Below are 23303 nucleotides of genomic sequence, written 5' to 3'. Positions count from 1 at the left end.
TGTTGAATCACATTTGGGGCTAAATGTGTCCAAACGGGGAAGATGGATTTCCAAGAAGCAGCCTGGAGTCACGGGGTGTGTGTCTCATGACTGTCTTGAACGAGGGAAATTAAAGCCTCTGGGGTCATTTATTCAACCAAATTTAACGTTCCGTTTATTTGTTTCTTTAGTTTAAAAAAATAATAATAATAATAAAGAGTCAGGTTCAGCGGGGCTACTCGTTGTTACCGCTCTGGTAGGAAAAGGTGCACCCGCGTCGTCTTGGCTTGCGCATAAATTGCTCTCTTTTCTTTCTTTCTTTCTCTCTTTTTTTTGTTGTTGAAAAGTCTGCTTTATCCTTCGTCCATCGAAGAAGTGCTGCGTTTGGAACGTGTGCACGCACACGCCGACTTTCCAAGCATGCGTCGTGCGTGCTGCCCTCACCGCGCGCCTGTGCGTGTGTGCTGTGTGCTGTGTGCTTGCGCGTGTCCTCTCGAGAGGGACTCGTGTATTTTTTTGCGCGTTTTGGCCGAGACGGCAGCGCCACAAACGTGGCCTGGCGCGGAAATCCGCCCGCACCTTCCACTTCCCCCCGGTCGGCCGGACGACGGTCCTCCTCCTCGGCTCTCCGTCGGCCCTCAGCGTCGACGCGATCGGCTGGAATCGGAGCCGGAGGGTGCACCTTTGCGCAGAGGCTGTGCTCGCCGAGTGCCGCTTCGGCCGGTGCACAAAAGGCAGCGAACGGCTCGCGGAGGAACTTGTGTCGGAGTGAGCCGGGGACGCTGCGAGGCGAACTAGGACGATCCTCCGCCCGGTTCAGTCGCGACCGAGCCGGAAAAACACCCCCAGCGCCGCGGATCGAGGCAGCGATCGCCGAGGGTAAGGACTTTGTGTTGTTGTGTTGTGTGTTTTTTGTGTGGTAATCCACCGACGCGTTTCGGCGGGCGCCGCGCGGCCGAGGCGGCCTCCCCTTCGCGAGGTTGTTTTTTTTTTGCAGAAAATGGCGTCATCGCCCTCTTGTTTCTTGCCCGGCCGCGGCAGCGAGACACAGGGAAAGACTCTCCGAGGGGCTTCCCGGCAGCCTCCGCAAGCCGCCTTCACTTCCCGGACGAGGCCGTCCGCCTCCCCCGGCGTGTTTTTACCCCGCCGTGGGGCGTCTCGGACGCGATCTCGCCCCGCGGAAGGACGCGCAAAGATGGGAAGGGGGTCACCGGTGCTGTGCGCCAAGCGGTTTCTCTGGCTGCGAAAGAAAGGTGGCACGGCCGTCCGCGAAACGCGGCGAGGGTTTATTGTTTTCTTTGCGGGCTGCCCGGGCACCGTTACCGCCGGGGGAGGCGACAGGCGCGTCCGCGGGGATGCTGCGCTTCGGCTTTGTGTGTGTTTTAACTCGGGTTAGCTCGTCTTTACGCCGCACCGCTGCCATGCTTGCGAGCCGGGGAGGAGGAGGAGGAGGAGGAGGGGGGGTCCTTTTCACGGCGTGAAAGGTGCATTTTCCTCGGCTCACCCCCCCGCACCCTCCCCTCCTTTGATCGAACCGAGCCGCTTTGTGCGGGAGCCCTGGGATAGTGGCGGTTTTCGGGTCCAAAGAGCGCCAGTTGTGGCCGCGCAAGAGGGGGTTTTTTTTTTCTCCGGGATGATAATGGTGGCGATGCGAATCGTGCCACGGGGAATGGCGACTATCACCCCCTGCGCCCTGGCTCCGCGTCCTGGCCCGGGGGTGGGGTGGCTGGGTGGCGGAGGGGGCCGAGGCTCGCTCGGAATCGGGAGGCGAACCGCAACAACACCGGAATCCATCGAAATAGGGGGAGAAATAAAAGTGTTTCGCACGGATCGCGGAGGTTCTCTTCGCACACCAAGTGCGGGGGGGAAGTCCGGCTCTGCGCAATGGTGGCGGCGCTGCTGCTGCCTTTGCGCAGGGAGGGCACAGCTGCTCTAACCGCCACCATTTCGCCGCCGCCGCCGCGCGTGTGCGTGCGTCGGTCGGCCAACCTTCGGTAAATAGTTGGGGACTCTTGGATTTAATCGAGGTGGGGAGGGGGTGAGGGGAGTGGGGGCCAGAGTTGCTTTCACGCGGAGGGGGGCCCTTTATGGCACGCGGATGCTGCCGTTCTCCGCCCGTCTCGAGCTGCTACCGTGCATGCGTCCTCGCGCTGGAACACCGTAAGCCTTTTCTCTTTTTTTTTTTTTTTGGTTCCTCCTTTGGTTTCGTTGGGTTCGTTCTCTCGCAGGCCGTCGGTGAAGTAGTGCGTGTGTGTGTGTGTTGAGGCTAGGGGGGGTGGGGAGGGGTGGGGCAGTGGGGACGGTGGCCCGGTCGATCTCGGCTCGCTCGGTGCACATTTTTTTTTTCTTTTTTAAATTAAGTTTGCCGAGTTACGCAACCGCAATTCCCCCTCAGCGGAGCGAGCGGCTCGTCCACCGCCGCCGCGTATTTAGCCGTCAAGCCGCCACCATCACGTTGCATGGTGCCCAACACCCCCCCCCCCCTCCCGTCGTCATGTGGGTTGTGTTGCGTTGCGATCGAGGAAGATGTGTCATTTTGCGAATCGCCCGGTGCCGGTTTGGCGTCACGGCCCGGCGGCCTCGCACGCCCATGAGGGGGAGATAGGGAAGGGGGGGCGGCGGCGATGGAGTTGCAAATGGAGACCGTGAGTGAACGTGCGTGCGTGACGCTGCCCCACCACCACCACCACCACCCGCAAGCCGAAAGAGAGCCAATGGACGCGGCCACGATATCGCCGCCGCGCCGTGCGCCTCGTCCCTCCATCAAGGCGGAAGATCGCGCACTAATGTTTGTTGCTTCATGCCGCGCTCCGTTCGCCTCGCGACGCGTAGCTCCTGGTTGTGCAGGCAGGCAGGCAGGCAGGCAGGCCAGGGGTTGGCCAGCCTACTCCTCCTCATTCTGTCTCGAGGAGTACCAGTTACTGCCATCCGACAGGAAATATAGAGTGTAGCTATAGAGCACCCAAAGTTAGGTGAGGAACTCTATTAAAATGTTCAGTAGTGATTGTTAGTGTAGGGACTTGGAGGCACCACAGCCACTTTGATGTTTCACTTTGTATGACACATTGTATGTCTGATGTTATACTTTGTCTCATGTTTGAGTTCTGGTTTTGTTTCATATGTTGTAATTTTGTGGCCCTTTGTGGGGATTTCATCTAAGTTTAAGAAACGGGTGTCTCAAGACAAATTTCAGTAGGAATAATGACAATAAAAAGTAATTAATCAATCAATCAGTCAATCAATCAATCCTCATGGCGCTCGCTGATACACGTGGAGCCTCCAAGTGTGTGTGTGTGTGATCCGGCGTCGGCGCCGCTGGATCACGCTTGCCAAACGTGTCCTGCCGCAGAGTTGTTGGACCCTCGCTGCGGCCGCTCCTCGTTTTGAGACGTCCACGCGTTCTTGCAGTGGAGACGAGCGGGTCGATTGTGTTTCTCTCTTTTTTTTTTTTTCCTAGCGCAATCCAGGAACAGGTTATTTTTTTTTGTTGTCGTTATTGCTCTTTTTTTTATTGCCCACTGCGTCGTGGTCGCACCCCGCAGAGCCCCCACCCGCCCCAACAGAAGTTCTCCATGAGACTCAGACTTGAGAACAAATCCTGCAAATGAAAACCGAGAAGTCCCAGGTAATAATCACGACAACATGGGCCGTTGATCAGGGAAGATGCGTGTCTTGAGCCGCATCCCGCCGACGCATCAGGCAGTCATGTGCGGCCAAGCGGAGCAAAAGTTTGCTGATGGACCCCCCCCCCCCCCCATGTTTGTGATGCGACCACTGTAACTTTCTGTTCATCACGTGACAATGATGCAACAGTATTAGTTATTTGTGTCCACTCATGCAGCTCTTCTGCTTTTTTTGTCTTTTTTAAAAATATATATATATATATATATATATTTCTGAACTTTGAAGAGCAAACAAAGTGTCTCCTGGCTTGATGTCAATTTAAAGATCCGTTCAAAGGTCACTGTGGCTGCTGTGTTTTTTAAGCGTTGCAGGATTTTTTTTAAACATCCCCACGTCGTCCAAAAAATTTGGTTTGCCGCTAATTTTTCTTCATTTCCCTTCGGCTTCACAGTTCTAGAAAGTTCTGGAAAGTGGTCCCTATAGTGATGTCACACAGGGCACCGCAGGGCTGCTTTCAGTGTCCTTCGACAGCTGACTGTTGAGGCCGTGCTGAGATTTCAGCCCTAAAATCCTAAAGTGTGTCGGTAGCTTTTGACAGGTATCTTTATTTTTCAGTCACCGTGACCGCGGCCGGTCTGAAAGTAGAAATCTAACCAGTTTCTTTGAGTCAATATAATTGATCAGATTTTTTTTTGTTTTTGTTTTGGTGGTGGTTCTGTTTTTGTTTTTGTTTTTTTTGGGGGTTGGCTGGCTGGCTAAAGTGCTAACCTGAAACAAGTCTGAATCTGAGGCGCGCAGTTAACCTTGAGGAGAAGTATGAGGTGGTAACTGGGTCGCGGGGCAGTGATAACACAGCGAGTTGCAAGGACTTGAAAGTGACGGTGGAGTCTGAAGTTTCTTTACTACTTATCTATTGCATTCCCAAAGAAATCCATCGTTGGATTTGAAGTTCAAAAAAAAAAAATGTTTTAAGCTAGCCCCTCCCACCTGAGCAAAGCCAAAAAAAAAACAAAAAACAAGATTGCTTTTTTTTTTTCCCACCCCGCAGGTGTAGTTATTGCCAGCAGCGGCCGAGTGATGTCACAGCGTGACTCAGTCCCTTAAATGACGGGGTGCTGCGTTCAGCGTCACACCTCTCGAGCTGTCGGCAAGGAAAACAGGGCTGAAGAGCGTCGGGGTGCCCCCCCGCCCCCCACAGCCGGTCCAACTGCGGTCAATTCTGGGGAGGTCCTGCGGTCCTTTAATTATTTCAGCTCATTTGTTGGTTTTTAAAGATTGCGGAGAATCCACACCTGCCTGTTACAAATTCCGAGTGGTGCTATTTTTATTTGGAGCGGCGGCGGCAGCGGCGGCGGTCTGGGCTGCGTCGCCCTCGCTGTGTTCAAGTGAGCTCACCTTCTATCGCCACCTGCACATTCAGCACTGTCTGTTTTTAAGCGGGAGCCACTCAAAGGCCGAAATCATTGTGTGTTGCATGTAGATGGGGAAAGAAAACCGAGTGGTGTCTTTGCGTCGTTGTACTTAGTAATAATTAACACATGTGCCTGTATCTGATTTCAAGAAAACAAAAAGGCCCGTCTTAGCTCCGCCCACAGCAACACTTCAGCCTTCCGGTAGGTCGAACTTGCGGGCACTGAAAGTGCGTCTCGCGAGCTCGGTGGGTCGCTCTCCCGAGCCTGGCCCTGAAAACCTCCGACTCAGCGTGGCCTGTGTGTGTCAGGTGGATCATCACTGCGACGCCGGTAGATGAAGCGGGGTTTTCCGATCTTTTGACGCGACCCGGTGCGATTTGAAACCGGGGAAGGTCGGCTCGCGCCGTTGGTTGATCCCTCTCGTTCCCAGGTCAGGTCAGACCGACTTCCCGCAGCGATGTGGGATCACACGGCCGGTCGCCTCCGCATGAGGATCAGAAAAGTGTGTTCATTTTCAACTCATCAAACTGTCCAAACCTGTGTTACACTGTTAGGTTTTGTTCAGTCTTTTTTTTTTTTTTTTTACATGAATGAAATCAACACATGCAGTATGTTCTCGCATGTTGTGTGTTTGTGAAGGGCAAGTGATAGAACGAGTCACGACACTAAATTTAAGAGTTCTCTCGTAACAGTAATTCATTTTTTTAAGGGTTATTTGGCCTCACTGTTTATTATAGCAGCAGTAGCAAGTTTTTTATCAATCCAGTTTGCTGCAGTACTTACTTTTTGTGTCCGACTGTGTCTCATCCTTCTTGAACACATTCTGTTATTGCTGTAGAGCTGTTGTACTTAGTTGTATTTTTTTCATTCATTCATTCATTCATTCATCTTCTTTATCCGCTTATTCCTATTCAGGGTCACGGGGGTCTGCTGGAGCCTATCCCAGCTGTCTTAGGGCGAAGGCAGGGTGACATCCTGGACAAGTCGCCAGAGTTGTATTTTTTAAAAAATACAACTCTGAAAAACACAACATCCCGGATGAGGCTTAAATGTTCTCGTCAGGGCTTTTACTTTCGGCTGAGTAATGATGAAACAACGACCATAAACATTCCAGCTAATTGGATTAAAAAAAAAAAAAGCCTTTACTTTAGCGAAGCAATAGGATTTGTCTTTAAATTTCCTGTGCGTTTCCATTAGAAACATCAAGTTGTGGATCAAACGTCGTCGGAGCACATTTTGAGTCGAGGCCCGACGCTTCTCTTTCGCTACCACAAGTAAAAAAAAAAAAAAAAAACTTAACTCGTGTGTCAACCAAATCCGTCGGCTGCCACAGTAACGACAAAGCCGTCAGCGGGCCCTCGGTTCAATTTCTTTGTTTTTTCTCGTGAATAAAGTGAGTGGTGCGACCCCGCCGCCGCCTTGTTTTGCCCCGGACGGCCGTTCCCGCTGAGGTCCACGAGGCTCCCGTCCGTGCCGGCAGACTGCCGCTTGGCAGCTCTTTATGAAACACTGCTCAGCAGAGTAATTACGCTGCCGGTGGGTCTTCTGCTGGGATTTGGCGAACTTGCCCGGCGCTCTCGAATCAAGAGCCGGAATTCCCAGAACGCAATGAAACTCGGTGTTTGACGGGCCGCTCAAATTCGGAATGTGGGCTTGAAAGTAGTACGAGAGGGTGACAGAGCGCCTGTTTTTTTTGGGGGGGGGGGGTTTAGGCGTACGTTCCAGATCACAAGTTAATAATTTCAGTGCGAACAGGCAGACCAAAAAATGCAGAATGGCGATGAAGTTGCTGAAATGATGGACTGTTCACAGAACTCCACTCTGGAAGGCATGGCAGAGGAGGCACAAAGGCGTTAGCATGGCAGCTAACAACTGCTAGCCAGCTAGCATAGTGCGAGCACATTTTAATCTGACTGTGATGGTTGGTGTGTGCTTGGTTTTTTTTTTTGTGTGTGTTTTCTTTGCCAACCAACGCCTAATTAATGACATGACAGAGATAGCGTTAGCGCACTAGCTAACATTAGGGTTTTGTTTTTACAAGTCAGCTAAAGTGATACTAGCACATTTCATTGTTGTGTAGTTTGAATTAGATAAATTGAGAATTCGTACCAGTGCATAGAAGATGTAGTGGAAGAACGAAAAAAAGGGAAAAAGGAAGCAAAGAGGGAAAAAAGTTTAGTCTGGTAAGTGCAAAACGGCGCTACATGATTTAGGACAATGCTAACCCTGTCCAAGTGTGTGAACTGCGCAATAAAAAGACTGCTTTGAAGTACAAGCGCGGAAGTGCTGCTCGTCACAGAGCAAGATTTGTTCTGCAAGTTTTGAAAATAAACTTCAGTTATCAACACAAACTCAACCCAACACTAAGACACTGCTCAGTGTAGCAAGATTGTTGCAAGCTGTTAACTTTCCAAATCACCCCCCCCCCCCCCACTTATATTTTTCAATGAGTACTAACTTTCTTTTAGCCAAGCACCAGTTGATTTCCATTATCAGTTGCACCAGGCTGTGTAATCTAGCATCTCTGCTATTGACCAGAAGGCTTTTTTTTTTCTTTTCTAATCATGTCTCAGCTTACCTCTTCAACTTGTTCACAGCTTAAGGGGTCAGTTTTTTTGTTAAATTAATTAGGATGAGCATATTTTATCGTCATTATCTGTCACTCTGGTCCTCGGTCTCAATGATTTGCGCTGCGAGAACGTCCCCAGAGTTGATGCCACCTGTAGGAGTTGCACTTTTAAAAAATTGCTGTTATTCTGAATGGTCTTCTGTAACTGCTTTGACTTTTTGACGCCACGCCGAGGGAAGCAGATGTCCGTCCGTCCGTCCGTCCGTCCGTCCGTCCCCCCCCCCTGACGCTGTCACCTCCCTCTGTTGATTCTGCGCCGGTGAAAAATGCTTCAGCGCTCGTCCCAATCACGCTTGCGGGCCCCTGCGTGATAACATGATTTGCACAGCTGCTACCTTGCAAAAATTCATTCATTTCCCAATTACAAAGCCAATAAGAGCGACGCGACCTTTGTCTCGACGTGCAACACGGGCGCCTCCGTGTTGACACTGTTGCCCACCAGTCGGTTCCAAGAGCCGCTTTTGATTTTAATAACTAATTATGGCTGAATATTTTTGGATCGAGCTCCTTTTCATTCCCTCTTTGCCCCGAAGGCAAAGCTCTCCCCAGTAACCTTCAGGTGAAAAGCACCTTGCGCTGCCTCGCCTTCGCTGCTGAACATCGCCTACCGCCAAATTTCAAACTTTTAAACTGAAGTTTGTGCCATCTGTAGCGTCTTGCTCAGCATTGTCTCCCTCTGCTGGTGCATGGGTGGAAGTCGAAATACAGGTGTAACTATATGAATTTGACGGTCTGACGTTTCCGCCACACCTGACTGGTGTCGCGTGCAACTTTAGGGTGCGTGGGAGAGCTCGTCGGGGCTTTCTTAATGAGACGGATGCACTTTTAAAAAAAATGTTTTTACTCAGGATAAAACATTTGAGTTTTCTGGCAGCGCCACCTGCGGACATATTGTATCAGAACGCCGCCTGGAATGGTGCCTGCGAGAAAAAGCTTTAATGCCAACGCCAGCTGCATGCTTTGATGTCTTCTTTTTTTTTTTTTTGTCCGTCCGTCCGTCTCCCTGAGATGTTTTTGGAGAAGCACCTCAAACATCTTCCTCCTTTCGCCGATAACTTCCAGGAACGTTGTAGCGATTAGTGTCTGAGACTCACCCACCACCTTCAAAGTTCTGGCTCAGTCAAACGTGTTTTAAACAAGACTTTTTTTTCTTCTTTTTTTTTTTTAGAAGGATCAGCCTCGGCAAGGGTCACACTTATTCCTGGACTGGAAGTAGAGACGAAGCAGTTTGCCTCTTTGTGGCCAATGAGGCGGGAGGCCTTGAGTTTTTATTAAATACTTACAGCACGGCAAGTTTTTCCAAAATTTGCATTTGCTAAAAAAAAAAAAAAAAGGGCAGCAAACACTCCCGCTCCGTCTGCCACATTTGCTTCCAGGCAGGCGGATTTAAAATACGTCTGTATTTTTAAATGTGCTTATTTGTCAGAGACCATGTCAGGCTCAAGAGTGAAGATGCTCTGCAGTTTTAGCCTTTCGGCTAATTTCCATCCGCGGTCCCCGGTGCAGGGAGGGATTACACCGCTGTTCCAAGCAGCGGTCGGAACGGACTGGTGTTCTGTGCGCGGGCTCACTCCTCGGAGCTCTTCACGTCCGCACGCTGCGTGTGTTGACCGCTGCCGTAGGTGTTTGCATAAAATTGCAAATCGCTTTCCTCCAAGTGGTGCACGTCCGTCCCGTAATGCCGACGTCATACCAGAGCGCCGAGCGGCACGTGCTTCTCTCCACATCCATAGTAGGAAAAAACCAAAAACAAAACAGAGAGCGCCCTGTGACAGCCTGTAGGTCTGCAACACTGGCAGGAGTGTTGGCGCAGGCAGCGCTCATTGACCCGGCAACAACGGAACAAGCGGCCAAATTAGCACGAAGAGGAGCCATTAATCTGAATTAAAACATTTATTTCACTTTTTTTTTTTTTTTTTTTATCAGATTCAGTTTGCTCCCTGCAGTTTCTCTCTCTCTCTCTCTCTCTCTCTCTCTCTCTCTCTCTCTCTCTCTCTCTCTTTTTATCAACTGCACTGTTCGTTACAGGTGCAGTGATATTTTCTTGTGGGCTGGGAAAGTCCATCGGAACTAGTTCAAAGTCACTGTTTAAAGTTGAGATTAAAAAAAAAAAAAGAAAAAAGTTCTGGATATCTACAAAACAAAGTCAACGACAATTTCCTTAATTCACGCTCTTGGATGTCACAAAGGGCAGCTTTGGAGATCTGGAGGGGTATTAGCATAATTAACTAGCACACTGAAAAATCAATATAAAGGAATTGGGTTTTCGGGTTTTTTTTTCTTCTTAAAGGTCGTCATTGCAGAGAGTCGCAGTCACAGCTTTTCTTTTTTCTTTTTTTTTTTTTTTGCTTCTCAAGAAGCACTGACATGCATGTTTTCTCACCCTGGGTCTTGTTGTCATTGCAGGTTCCAGGCGCGTGCCGCTCGTGGACACGTGGCGCTCGCTGTCTGCCGCCCCCTGGCAACATGGTGAAGGCCCATAAGTCCGCCGGGAGGCGGAGCGCTCACAGTCACCGCCCACAGGTAGCCGCCGTCTCACCGCAGTCGTGTTGCAACGGCTGGTCGTCCTCTGATCCACGAGATCCAATGATGAATGAATGAAAAAAAAAAACAAAAAAAAGGTTCACAGTGAGGGGTTGGGTTCACAGTGAGGGGTTGCCTTTCGACGTCACGTGACTGAGACCTACAACGCCTAACGTGGCAAGTTATCGAGACAGAAATGTGCTTGGTTGACCTCGTGCATTCTCCACTTGCATGATATCATTTACCACTGACTCCTCCCCAAAGTCTGATGTCACTGTCCACTGCTTTTTTTGTGTGTGTCTTTGAACCCATTTTCCTTCATTCCCCCCCCCCCCCCAACCCCACCTCTGCTGCCGTCACACTGGTTGATCAAACTCCACGCTGTGCGACAGGGCGGGGAAATTATTAAAGCGCCTTCATCTCGGCGGGCGCGCAAAGTGAGACGCAAATTGATTCTCATCGCGCCTCGGAAAAGGAAGCCAGGAAGTTTTTGACAAAAATCAGAAGCCGACTTATTTCTGCGTTATAAAAACGAACCCCCTGATTTATGCGAACGTCTGTCTGTTATTTAATTGTGTTTTGTGTGAGGTAATTATATTCAGATGCTGCTGCTGCTGCTGCTGCTGCTGTAGCTCAAGAGCAACGCTGTGGGCAATGTGAGGAGAGAGAGAGAGCGCGGTGATAAATGGAAACATCCAATCCGCTAACGAGCACCGCAGAGACGGCCGTCGCCCGTTCATCTCAATAGGACGCTTCACAGACGATCCTGTGAAAAAGTCAAGAGTGTCTTTTATGTCGACGAGCTGAAAGCTACCGGGTTCTCATCCCGGCTGCGACTGGATTTCTTCTCTCGAGCGGAGTTCTGTTTTCACTCCGGCTGCCCTGGGCTCCCTCTAGTGGCCACGTCTGTTTACTGGCCAACAGCAACTTGTCAGCGGGCGCTCTACATTTTTATAATTCGTTTTTTTTTTGTTTTTTTTTGGAGTGGTGGTGTTTAATGATAGGGGGAGAGGGTCAAAGAAAGACACGAGTGTCTGGAGCAGACTGGGTTGTGAAATGGCCAGAAGAAGACGGCAGCGTAGGGCAGGATGCCGACCAGAAACCAAAAGTTTCTACGGCAAACTTTCTTTTTTTTTTTCCTTCCTCTTAAGTTGTGACATTCCACTGCTGTTGACCACCAACACATCCCAGTGTTGTCCTCCCAGTGGATGAGGTCTCTGTTTTCAGCAGCTGTCGCTTTCGCCAGTTGAAGCTCCTTGAGCGAGACCGAAGCAGTCGGGTTGGCAAGGGAGCCAGACAAGATGGAAAGACAACGGGGCGACGCTGGTTCTGTTCTGGCTGATAGATACTAAAAAGTGTTTGTTTTTGGGTCTTCTCAGTTCGTTGTTTCCCCATCTCACCGGGTCTCCTGTTGTCAGAAGTAACCGTGACGCGGTTAAAACGCGGGAACTAACTTTTTTTGGAAACATATTTCCAGATTTGTTTCCTTTTCCTTCACAATCCTTCTTTAAATCCTATGTGGAATCTTTGCTGTGTCATTTTTATTTTCCAGTACATCGGTACCTTTTATTTGCTGTGCCAGGCAGTGTACCAGTGTTCAGTCTCTGGACAAAATCATTTCATGCGGAATGTATTGACGACAAAGTCGGCAGATTTTGGCACCATAGTGCACATGTTGTGTTTTTTGCTTGCCGCTGCCATGAAACCAGCAGACGACTCGGTTTCAGCCCAGCGGGTTTTGAACAGATGCTTCACCTCTCGTCGGGTTCCTCTCACCGCAGGAACGGTCTGCTGACGTCTGAGCTTTAAATTCACAAATTCGCCTTCTGTCTCGACTTTTAATGTAGCCTCGTGCTGCCTCGCCGCTTTACGTCTTTCACAGGGCTTTTAGAACAGGTTCGGCACTTCAGGGTTCCACAGTGGCTGCTTTTTCCCCTTTGTGTGTGCGTGCGTGTCTGTGACACGGTGGCCAAGTGGTCCACTTGTCCGGGAGGGGGCGGGGGGCTGGCTGTACTGTTCCTGATGTTGTGAGACTCATTTGTCCCTCTTCAAGGGCAGCGGGGGCAGGAGGAGCGAGGCTGAGAGGGCGGGGCCAGCGCAGGCAGACAGTGAGAAAATGAGGATAAATCAGCTGGTGGGAGGGAAGAGAAAAGATCGGCGGGACGCACACACACACACACACACACGCGCGCACACACACACCTGCCCTGCTGTTGTGTCCACGGGTTTCGATTGATTTGGACTGCAGAGTTTCCGGGATTCAGTCATCAGCTGGCCTTAATTTTAGGTAAAATGTCCCAAATGAGTTTATTGTAGCAGCTTTTTTTTTTTTTTTTTTAAATGTGAAGGTCCCTTTGTGTGCTCATCTTTACTTCAGAAATTTTACACACCCCGGACTACAGTGCTGGAGCCTGGTCGATGAATTAATCATCAGAAGCTCTGTAGATCTGCAGAACACATAACATAACACATATTTAGCCCTCTGTTTACTGCGTTCTTCCTCCTCAAACTGATGCTTTGCTGCATCTTTTACCTTTTATTAGGTGATTGAAGACAAGGCTGCTGCAACAGGTGTCCGTGGCCTCTTGTGACATCACAAAGGGTGCATTTCAGCGCGAACTGAGAGAACAGAGGTCGACATTTTCGGAATTTATTGGGACTGCCTACTGACAGGATTGACACCGATGTTTTCGTCTTATTGATGTAAATTAATAAGGTGTTGATGTAAAGTTCTGTGATGAAGAAGATGCATGTTTGACTTTCCTGCGCCTGTCAGTTAAGACATTCCTTGACTTTGGCGCCCTCCTGTGGACAAGCAACGGGAGCTTTCACTGACACCCCCATTTTTTTTTTTTTATCTCTCCAGAGTGGTGACCAGGCGGAGGAAGAACGGCCGCAGCAGAAACCCCAGCAGAAACCCCAGCAGAACCCCCAGCAGGACCCCGAGCAGGACCCCCAGCAGCAGCAGCAGCAGAAGCAGCAGCAGAAGCAGAAGCAGCAGCAGCAGCAGCAGCAGCAGCAGCAGCAGCAGCAGCAGCAGCAGCAGCAGCAGGAGCAGCAGCAGCAGCAGCAGGAGGACGAAGACAATGTCGCTCCTCCAGCTCCCTCCACCCCGGCTCAGAGCCCCGCCTCCGCCAAGGGGTCACCACCTCCGCCGCCCTGCGGGGACCAGGACGACTCTCCGCAGCACGACAGGAGCCCCCAGTCGCAGAACAAGCCCCTGTGGAAGCCCATCCCTCCGCTGGTGCCCGAGAGTCTGAGCCACACCAGAGACCAGAGCTGCCAGACCGAGGAGAGCTGCACCGGCAACCACGGACAGAACACCGGTGGGGGGAAACTCTCTCTGATGCCTCGGCCACCTTCTAACACTCTCAGCGCCTCTTTTCCCTCCTCAACCGCGGCTGCTGATTGGTTGCTCTTTGACTGCCGCCCGGAGGGGAGGGGCTGGCACGGGGTCGGCAGGTCGCTGACCTGCAGCAGCAGCTGACCTGCCCCCATTGGGATTATTAAGTGGGCGAGGGGGAGGAGCAGAGCGCGCACACACACACACACACACACACACACACACACACACAGAGTCACTCTGTCACACATTTAATAAAACACACACACACACACGCACGCAGTCCAGGCTCCGTCTCATCACATTTTTTAAGGCAGCGATAGAAGATGAAGCCGCTTTCATTTCGAATTGCACTGACCTGCGCTTCCTCTCTGGCCCTCCAGGGGGCTGCGTGGAGCCCGGAGACCCTCCGCTGCTCCAGCAGCCGCTGCAGACCTCCAAGTCCGGCATTCAGCAGATCATCGAGTGCTTCCGCTCAGGTGCGTGTCTCTTGTCTGCTCATCACTGAGCATTTTTTTTTTTTTTAAACTGTGGTTTCACACTTTGATTGCCCCTCACGATTCATTCAACCTAAAAGAGAAATAATATATCAAGATCAAGATTAAGAAACTTGGTCATTGGCCAGAATACAACAAAGATTTGCTCGGCGGCATCTTCGGATTGCAGCGCGTTACATCGCAGTCGGGTCACATTCACAGTCAGATAATTATATATATGATATATATATATATTAGGTTTGACCGTTCAGCATGTTGACTCTTAATTTGGAAACGGCAGCTCTGCAGCGGTTCCTTTGACGTCGAACCTGCCATGCAAAGACGTGGTCAAAATCAGCAGATTCCATCGCGACGTTAAATAAAAGGCGGGCGGGTGAGAGGTGGGGGTGAGAGGTGGGCAGGCACCGACGTCACCACAGCGTCGAGTCTCACTCGCCCGAGTGACGGACGCAGCGCCGCTCGGAGCGAAGCCGTGAGTCAGAACCAACGTCAACCAATTCAGCTGGAACATCACATGAGTCATTCCTGTCATGTCGCCAGATGCTGCGGGTTTTTTTTTCTCCTTTCGCCCTCTATGCAGAAAGGTAGACAGGCGGCGCAAAGTTTGTTTTTTCCGACGGCTTCTTTTATGATCGAACATGCTTTCAGTTTGTGTCAGAAAAATGATTTTCCTGCGAACATTTCACAATGGTGTCAATTTTTTTTCCTCCATTTTATTCTACATTTGGCTTCAAATATCTGGAACAATCACAACGTAATGTTTTTTTTTTTTAAAAAAATGGATTTGGCTGCGCGTTTTATTGTGTGAAAACGCGTCGCCGCGCTAAAGCTAATGAGTAGCAACATAAAGGGTCCGGCCGCGACATGTTTAAATTGCGCTTGGCTGCCGATGACTCGTTTTATTTTTTATTTTATTTATTTATTTTTTTGACGTCGCTCGGCAGCCAGAGGAAAAATACTTTTGCAGCTCTGGCACCTGGCACGGCGCTCACTCTCACTCTCTCTCTCTCTCTCTCTCTCTCTCTCTCTCGCTCTCTCACTCCTCTCCTCCCTCTCTTTTCCCTTCCTGGCAGGCACCAGCCAGCTGAAGCACATGCTGCTCAGGGAGGTGGACACCATCTTCGAGTGTAAGCTGTGCCGCAGCCTCTTCCGAGGGCTGCCCAACCTCATCACGCACAAGGAGTACTACTGCCTGTCGCAGCTGCCCGAGCCCGACGGTGAGCGCATGATTCACTAGGACCCTCCCCTCCCCCCACCACCACCTGGATGTATACGTGCAAGAGAAAAGAGGTGTTGCATAAATTCCAGGAGTGCTCCTTGCTGCAGCTTCGCACCATCTGTCTCTCCTCCTCATTACTTCCCCTCTCATCTCGCCAACACGTTTTACGCTCAAACCTGCACCACGGATGAGTGAAACCCACCAGTCGCCGCTTCCGCGCAAGGGAGCGGCTCCTGTCTCTCATTCGAGCCGAGCAATTATGTATTTTTTATTTTGATCTGTGCAGATCTCTTGGCGTTCGTGGTTTTCCGCCGTCCTCTCGTTGGTGGCGCTCAAAGCCCAACGACGTCGCCTCTCTCTTTCATAAAAGAAATGGAAGAGAGAAACGACCGCAATGAAGCCGCGCGGGTGAATTCCTCCCGATCAAGAGCGCATTAAATGCACGGCGTTGCTCTTTTGACAAATTGGTTTGTGTTTAACTCACTATCGAGAAGGGCAGGGAATTAACGAGCGCTTGGCTGAATGAAAAGGAGGCCTTCACTTGACTTGCAGGGCCAGTGGAAGCTGCAGTTCATCAGTGTCGATGATGCAGTTTTCCCCCTCCCAGCGTTCTTCCCTGTTTATTCTTTAAATCGCTCACAGTAGAACGCTTTATATATATATATATAAAAAAAAAAAAGGCTCATCTGAGAGAAAATGCATTCACACATCCGTTGACTCCTGGGTCAAATAATTATGGTTTTGCAGGGGTGCGCACACACAGGCTAGAAGGCTAGAAGGTCTGGTTTTAAACGCACAAACTGGACGCATTGACTTGAATCAGGTTTTACTCTCATATCGGCAAAAATGCAGAGTGGTCTTCTTCAGCTCAGACCCCCCTTTTTTAAATTTATATGGCATTTATGCAAACAAGTTCAAGGTGAAATAATTTTCCGCCACATTGGGTCTCCGCTCTGTGTGCAGGAAGTGATTGCGTCCCTTTGCCACGACTTCAGAGTAACGTCTAATTGTGTGCATCGTCTTGATAATGACGTGTGCGCAAGAGAAATTCACTCTCTGGCCACTTTATTCGGTGCAATGTCCAACTGCCTGTTAAACAATCGGCCAATCACATGACAGCAACTCATACACAACTGTTCCCATTCAATTGCATCACTTTTGACCAGGTGCAATGATGACGTTTTGTGCACAAGACGCTTAGAAATGCTTTATAACACTTAATAATGTCATACTAATTCAATACTTTATACTATTGGCAGATATTGACAAAGCTTTGTGTTTGCAATCTGAGCAGTCAGGCAATGACGAATGACAAACTGTGGCCTGTGAACTTGTTCAGCCAAATGCCAAAAATCTGCCAAGCCCGACTGTGCAGAGCAAATATAACGTCACATTAAGTGCCTTTGAATCATCTGCTCAATGCTAACAATAATTTCACTCATCAATTATTTACCATCAGTTCCATCGCGCAGCTCTTGGTTCCTCATCTCTCTGCAGCAAGTAACATACCAGTAGGGGGCGACATTTCTTTGGCTGTGTTTGTCTTCGGCTCCGTCCTCTCATCCACGGCCACTGTGACGTCCCAGGACTTCAGTGTTTTTGTTCCTAAACTGGTTTTTTGCTCCGCCAGGTCCGCCGGGCGACGACAGGCAGAGCGTCGCCGTGAAGGACCTGCTGGACGCCATCTACCCCAGGTCGGACCGCTCGGACTACGTGGTCCGACTGGAGCCCATCCAGACCACCAACAAGGCCGTGTTCCAGTACATCGCCACGGAGGAGGAGCTGGCCAGATATCCGTCTCACACGCCCAGGTGCGCCTCAAGAAACACCCGCACGCTTGTTGGGAGGAGTTTTTTTTTTTTAGGTCAGCTGACCGTCTCCCGAACCCGCTCCACAGTGCCAGGGAGAGTCCGGTGGCGTGGGAGGGCGAGGCGGTCGAGAGCGCCGACAACAACCAGCCGAGTCAGCCGGGAGGCGGCAGCGGTCCGGAGGGCCACAGCAGCCCGGCAGCCAATCAGGCGGGGAAGAGGTGGGAGGCGGAGGAGGAGCCAAAAGACGAGCAGGCGGCGCACGAAGACGAGGGCTCCACCAGTGGGGTGGGTTTCCTTTTTTTTCATTCAGTCATTCATTCATCTTCTATTCCCGCTTATTCCCGAGCTCAGGGTCACGGGGGTCTGCTGGAGCCTCTCCCAGCTGTCTTAGGGCGAAGGCAGGGTGACACCCTGGACAAGTCGCCAGTTCATCGCAGGGCCACAGAGAGAGACACAACCATTCACACTCACATGCACACCTACGGACAATATGGAGTGTTCAATTGACCTCACATGCATGTTTTTGGACTGTGGGAGGAAGCCGGAGAACCCGGAGAGAATCATTACAACTTTCTACACTGCAGATAGATACCGAAGACATCATAGCAAGATACATGTAATTATGCAGCGAAGAAAAACACCTTAAATAACTCTAAGTACGCCTATAGTGAGACACTGCATTGTCAATAGTCCTGAGAATGAAAGAAAAGACATTTAATTCATAGGATGTGTCCAAACCTTTCAATATTTTTTTAAATTTCTAAAGAACATTGGTATTAAAATATGAAAGATTCTCCCCATCCTGCCATCCAGGTGGATGACGTGACCATCTCCTGCTGCCTCTGCGGCCAGGACTTCAACTCGCGCCGCAGCATCCGCCGCCACTGCCGCAAGATGCACCAGACCAAACTGGAGGAGCTGCGCAAGTTCACTGAAACGCGCACGGTGCCCACCAGCCTGCTCTCCATGGTCAAAGGTAAACATCTCGGCAGAAAAGAGAAATATTCAGGTATTCCAGTATTTCCTCTGATCATTGATTACCCCCCCCCCCCCCCCCTCATGTTCTTGGCTCTTTGCAGTTAGGCCTGCATCAATAAATTGTTACAGTATATCTTAAGGAACGTGATTATTTTGCCAGCCTCGATAATTTCTATTTGCATGCCTGTTTGTCTCTGTCTCGCTACCAAAGAGCGGCCAGTGTCTTTATTTCCAAGACGAGATATTAAGCAACATAAGCATGCAACTGGAGTTGGTTTCAAAGTCAAATGCTATACTGTGTCATTATTATTCAACTGTATTGTCATATTTGTGGACGATCGTTCATATAATTTCTGGGATGATACACCGCCAGTCAAAGGTTTGGACACAACCTATGAATCGAATGTCTTTTCTTTCACTCTCACGACTCTTGCCATTGCAGTTTCTCACTGGAGGCATCAAACTGCGTGTGAACACACGTGGAATTATGTAGGAATCAATACAAGTGTAAAGTAACTCAAACACGTTTTATATTGAAATTCTTCAAAATAAGAATATTTCAGTTTATTTAACGTGTTCCCCTTTGCTGCATGATTCCATATGTCTTGCTGATGTATTTGATGTCTTCAGTATGTATCTGCAGCGCAGAAAGTTGGAAAGGTAAATGAAAGAAATTGCACGAGAAGGTGTGTCCAAACTTTTGATTGGTCGACTCGTGTGTATCGTTCAGCAAAGTGCGCAGTCCCGCTGAGGACTCACAGATTCACTTTCCTGTCTGTCTCTCCCTCCCCCCCCCCTGTTGGAGGTCGTCCGAAGACCCTCAGCAGCCCGACCGGGAAGTTCTGCCCCGTGTGCCTCAAAACCTTCGCCACTAAAGCCAACGTCCGCCGCCACTTTGACGAGGTCCACCGGGGCCTCCGCCGGGACAACATGTCGCCCGGCACCGCCTCTCGGCCCGGCCAGCTCTTCCTGGAGGCCACGCCTCCCAAGAAGAACCACAGCAGCAGCAACGGCGGTGCCGGCAGCAGCAGCAACGCCTCGCCCACCCGCAGCCACGCCGCCAAATCCACGCCGGCGACCTCCAAAACGCCACTGGCTCAGAACCAGACCAAAACCCAGACGCAGCCCCAGAGCGCGGCGCCGGCGCCGGCCAGCACGGCCGCGTGCCGCTGCACGCTCTGCAAGAGGAATTACAGCTCCCAGGTCAGCGGGCGGGTCTTATCTCAGGGGTGGGCGGGTTGGTGGGGGGGGCCATCGGAATTAGTTGTCATTGTTCAAGTGCAATAAAATTGGATGCGCTCCTGCAGATTCAAGTTCTATAAATAAAAAAAAATATGAATAAATTAGAGAATAAAAGAAAAAAGCGTATAGCATTATTAGGAAAAAAAGCACATAAGAAAACAACACACATTCACGTCATGCAGGTTTTTCACGTGAAAACAGACCAATCAGACTGACGCAAGACGACGTTGTCCACCAGGAGGTGCTGTTTTTAGGATCCTACAAAGTCAAAGTCCCTCCTGTGCAACTGCCGTGATTGGCTGTAAAATCTCTCTGCGGCTGCCGTTTACAACTCGGGCGTGCATTCTTCTTCTGTGGTTTTATCTATCTATCTATCTATCTATCTATCTATCTATCTATCTACCTATCTATCTACCTACCTACCTGTCCATTGTGAGATGTCAGAGTTGCATCCGCACCTGGTCTCCTTGCGTAACAATAACCGTCTTTTCTTTCTCTTCTTCTTTTTCCCCGCATCTCCTGACATTGCAGCTCATGTTAAAGAGGCACATGCGCATCGTCCACAAAGTCTACAGCGTGAAGAGCAACAGGACGACGGCGGCGCCGAGCCCGTCCGCCCCTGCAGCCTCCAACAGCGGCGGCGGCGGCGGCGGCGGCAACACCACGAGCTCGGGTCCGAGCAATAACGTCCGGGTGAAGGAGGAAGCCGCCGAGAGCTCGGATGACAAGGAGGAGGAGGAGGAAGAGGAGGAGGAGGGAGAGGAGGAGATGGACAGCAGCCCCGCCCCCTCGCCCAGCGGCAGCAGCTCCGCCACCAACAAAAGTGCCCCCCCCGCCGCCGCCACCGCCGCCGCCACCGGCAGCTCTCACAAGGTGAAGGAGGAGGAGCCTCCGTCCAGCCCCAAGACGTCTTCGTCTTCGCGTGCCACTGCAGGCGCCGCCGCCGCCGCCGCCGCCGCCGCCAACCCCAAGATGACCAAGCTCTCGGTGGGCTTCGACTTCACGCAGCTCTTCTGCAAGCTGTGCAAGCGGCAGTTCAGCTCGCGGCAGAACCTCACCAAGCACATCGAGCTGCACACGGACGGCAACGACATCTTCATCAAGTTCTACCGCTGCCCGCTCTGCCGCTACGAGTCGCGGCGCAAGCGCGACGTGCTGCGCCACGTGACGGTGGTGCACAAGAAGTCGTCGTCCTACCTGGCCAAGATCATGCCCAAGCTGGAGAGCCGCGCCGTCAAGCGGCTGGCCGAGGTGGTGCTCAACAGCGCCACCGGTGGCAACAAGCGGACCGGCGGCGGCGGCGGCAAGGAGGAAGTGAACGGGCGCCAGGCCTCCTCTTCCTCCACCTCCTCGTCCTCGCCGTCCCCGCCCGTCACCCGCAAGCAGCAGGACTGCTCCTCTGGCCCCGCCCCCTCCTCCTCTTCCTCCTCGTCCTCCACCACGACGCAGCCTCCTCCTCCTCCTCCGCCGCCGCCGCCGCCCGCCACCCGGAAGCACCAGGAGGCCTCGTCGACGCCTGCCGCCGCCGCCGCCACGCCGCCCGTCACCCGCAAGCAGGAGAGACACCAGAGCCACCAGCGGCGCGCCACCAGCCCGCCGCTGACACGACGCAGCGAGAAGCACATGCACCAGCGCAACTCCTCCTCCTCGTCCTCCTCCTCCTCGGCAGCCACGCCCAACACCCGGCGGCACGACGCGGACAGCGGCAGCACGGGCTCCGCCTCCACCGAAGTCAGAGTGACCAAGAACTTCTCGCTGCACGCCTGCGACCAGTGCGGGCGGGCCTTCGCCAAGAAGGTATCAGCCAATGACACAACAACACGCTTTCACGTTCTGCGGGTTTTTTCACGTGACGCGAGACGGTGTCGCCCACCAGGAGGCGCTGTTTCTATGTTCCGTCAAAGTGAAAGTGATTGGCTGCAGAATCTCTCTGCTGCAACTCAGGAACTGTGTGTTCTTCTTCTGTGGTTTTTCACAGCCACTTTGAGCAGCCAATTTTTCTGTCTGTCTGTCTATCTATCTATCTATCTATCTATCTATCTATCTATCTATCTATCTATCTATCTATCTATCTATCTGTCTGCCTGCCTGCCTGCCTGCCTGCCTGCCTGTCTGTCTGTCTGTCTGTCTACCTGTCTGTCTATCTATCTATCTATCTATCTATCTATCTATCTGCCTGCCTGCCTGCCTGCCTGTCTGTCTGTCTGTCTGTCTGTCTGCCTGTCTATCTGTGTCTGTCTGTCTGTGGTGGTATGGGTGCACCCCTATAATGGAGTGTTAACAATAAGTCATGCAAGGCTGCTGCTCTACTGCAGGTGCAGGATGCCAGTCAATGAAATTGCCAATGGGATTATTGCAGTAAACTGCTGCATCAGTGTTGGTTGATGTTCTGCTGAGAATCTTCTCTCCCTGTCTGCCGCCTCCTGCTCAGCTCTACCTGGAGTCGCACAAGCGGAGTCACCGCAACACGCCACCCAACAAGAGGAAAGGAGTCAGCACCCGCTCCAAGTCGCTGGCCTGGTGAAACGCACGCACCACGCTGTAAGAGCACGCACGCGCACGCGCACGCGCACGCACACGCACGCACGCACACACACACACACACACACACACCAGAATCATCCAACTCGAGGACCCCGCCCCTCCGCCGCTTTTCTTCTCATTTTTCTTCTGCAGTTATTCAAGTTGTTTTACTCCCCCCCCACCCCCTCCTCGTCCTCCACCCCCCCCCCCACCCGCCTCTGCCTCCACCTCTCCCTCCTGCTGCCGCTGTGCATTCAGACGGTGCCGCCGCTGCCGCTCTACAAGTGTGCACTTGAGAGAAGTGTGTGTGTGCGTGCGTGCGTGCATATGTGTGTGTGTGTGTGTGTGTGTGTGTGTGTGTGTGTGTGTGTGTGTGTGTGTGTGTGTGTGTGTGTGTGTGTGTGCAACAAGCGTCGCCTGGTGCGAGGCGGAGAGTCGACGCTCCTTCTGCAGGCCCTAATTGACCGCTCGCCACGTCCACCACCTGTTGCCTCCACCCTTCTCCCTTCTCCCCCCCCCCCCCCCCCCGCCCCCCACCACCCACGTCCTCCCGCTCAGCCCAAGGCTTTTGTCTCGCCTCTTCCACCCTCTCACTCCTCTCTCTTTTTTTTCTTTCTCATCTGTCTCACTCTCTTCACTTCTTCTTCACTCACAGTGTGCCCCCCCGCCCACTCGCTGACAATGAGGCAAACGAGGCTGCGAGGCTGCGACGACGCGAATCGGGGAAAAAAGCCCTGCACTTCAGGGGGGCGGGGCTGAGAGATTGACGGACGGACGGACGGACGGATGGACGGAGAGGACGGAAGCAGCGCAGTAGAGGAGAGACAGACGAGGGATTTCCACACGTTTGCTTAAGAACCAAATATAATTCTGAAACTGACGTTTTTTTGGGGGGGGGGACAATTTTTTTTCACCCCGGAGCTGCCGCTGCTGCTGCCGCTGCTGCTGCTGCTGCTCGCGACGCCTCGACTGTGTGTGTGTGCGTGCGTGCGTGTGTGTGTCTGTGTTTAACCTGCATGAGTGTGTAAATATAGATGCACATGCAGATCACCTGTACTGCTTTGCCTTGTGCAAACGGCCTTTAAGGAAACGCCCCCCAGTGTGTGTGTGTGTGTGTGTGTGTGTGTGTGTGTGTGTGTGTGTGTGTGTGTGTGTGTGTGTGTGTGTGTGTGTGTGTGTGTGTGTGTGTGTGTGTGTGTGTGTGTAAATGAAGGAATGGGAACTGGATGGTGGCTTCCATAGAAACAAGACTTGAAGGAATATTTTAGTTTGAGTTTTTCTTTTTTAAGCGGCAGTTGGGCTGTGAGAGTGTGTGGGGGGGGGGGGGGGGGGGACCTCCGGGAAAGCGTATTCAAGCGTCACATGAATTAGAATATCTCCAGTCACACCATGGCATCAGATGCTGAAAACAAACAATAGACCTGACCTCTCAGTTTGGTACATTTTCCCATCCAAGTAACTCCGAGTCGCTGTAATTCCCCCTCCGGCCTTTTTTCCCCACGGTGTCGCTTTTGTTTCCTTTT

General features: G+C 51.6%; 1 protein-coding gene across 2 annotated transcripts; it reads left to right on the top strand.

Moving 5' to 3' along the window:
* The first annotated feature begins 430 nt into the window (after positions 1-430).
* Positions 431-22965, top strand: znf800b (zinc finger protein 800b). 2 transcript variants are annotated; one of them, XM_076030266.1, is made up of 12 exons: positions 431-858; positions 10051-10167; positions 13034-13493; positions 13894-13989; positions 15081-15224; positions 16857-17037; positions 17124-17322; positions 17851-18013; positions 18821-19218; positions 19789-21054; positions 21689-21798; positions 22436-22965. In XM_076030266.1, exons 2-11 carry the CDS (start codon positions 10111-10113, stop codon positions 21779-21781), a joined length of 3057 nt encoding a protein of 1018 aa, XP_075886381.1. In that variant the 5' UTR covers positions 431-858; positions 10051-10110; the 3' UTR covers positions 21782-21798; positions 22436-22965. The 2 variants fall into 2 exon arrangements, with proteins under 2 accessions (XP_075886381.1, XP_075886379.1); XM_076030264.1 differs by having other exon boundaries at positions 17851-18046.
* Positions 22966-23303: the final 338 nt, after the last annotated feature.

The sequence above is a fragment of the Nelusetta ayraudi genome, unplaced genomic scaffold, assembly GCF_046127955.1.
Source record: "Nelusetta ayraudi isolate G7.1 ecotype Tasmania unplaced genomic scaffold, CSIRO-AGI_Nayr_v1 ptg000027l, whole genome shotgun sequence".
Classification (NCBI taxonomy): Eukaryota; Metazoa; Chordata; class Actinopteri; order Tetraodontiformes; family Monacanthidae; genus Nelusetta; species Nelusetta ayraudi.
Note: the sequence above shows the minus strand (reverse complement) of the source record. Positions and strands in the feature narration are given on the sequence as shown.

Coding starts and splice junctions, on each gene's coding strand:
- znf800b (XM_076030264.1), top strand. CDS start 10,111: ATGGTGAAGGCCCATAAGTCCGCCGGGAGGCGGAGCGCTCACAGTCAC. Junction 18,047..18,820: donor CAGAAAAGAGAAATATTCAG/GTATTCCAGTAT, acceptor CCCCTGTTGGAG/GTCGTCCGAAGACCCTCAGC. Junction 19,219..19,788: donor AGAGGAATTACAGCTCCCAG/GTCAGCGGGCGG, acceptor CTGACATTGCAG/CTCATGTTAAAGAGGCACAT.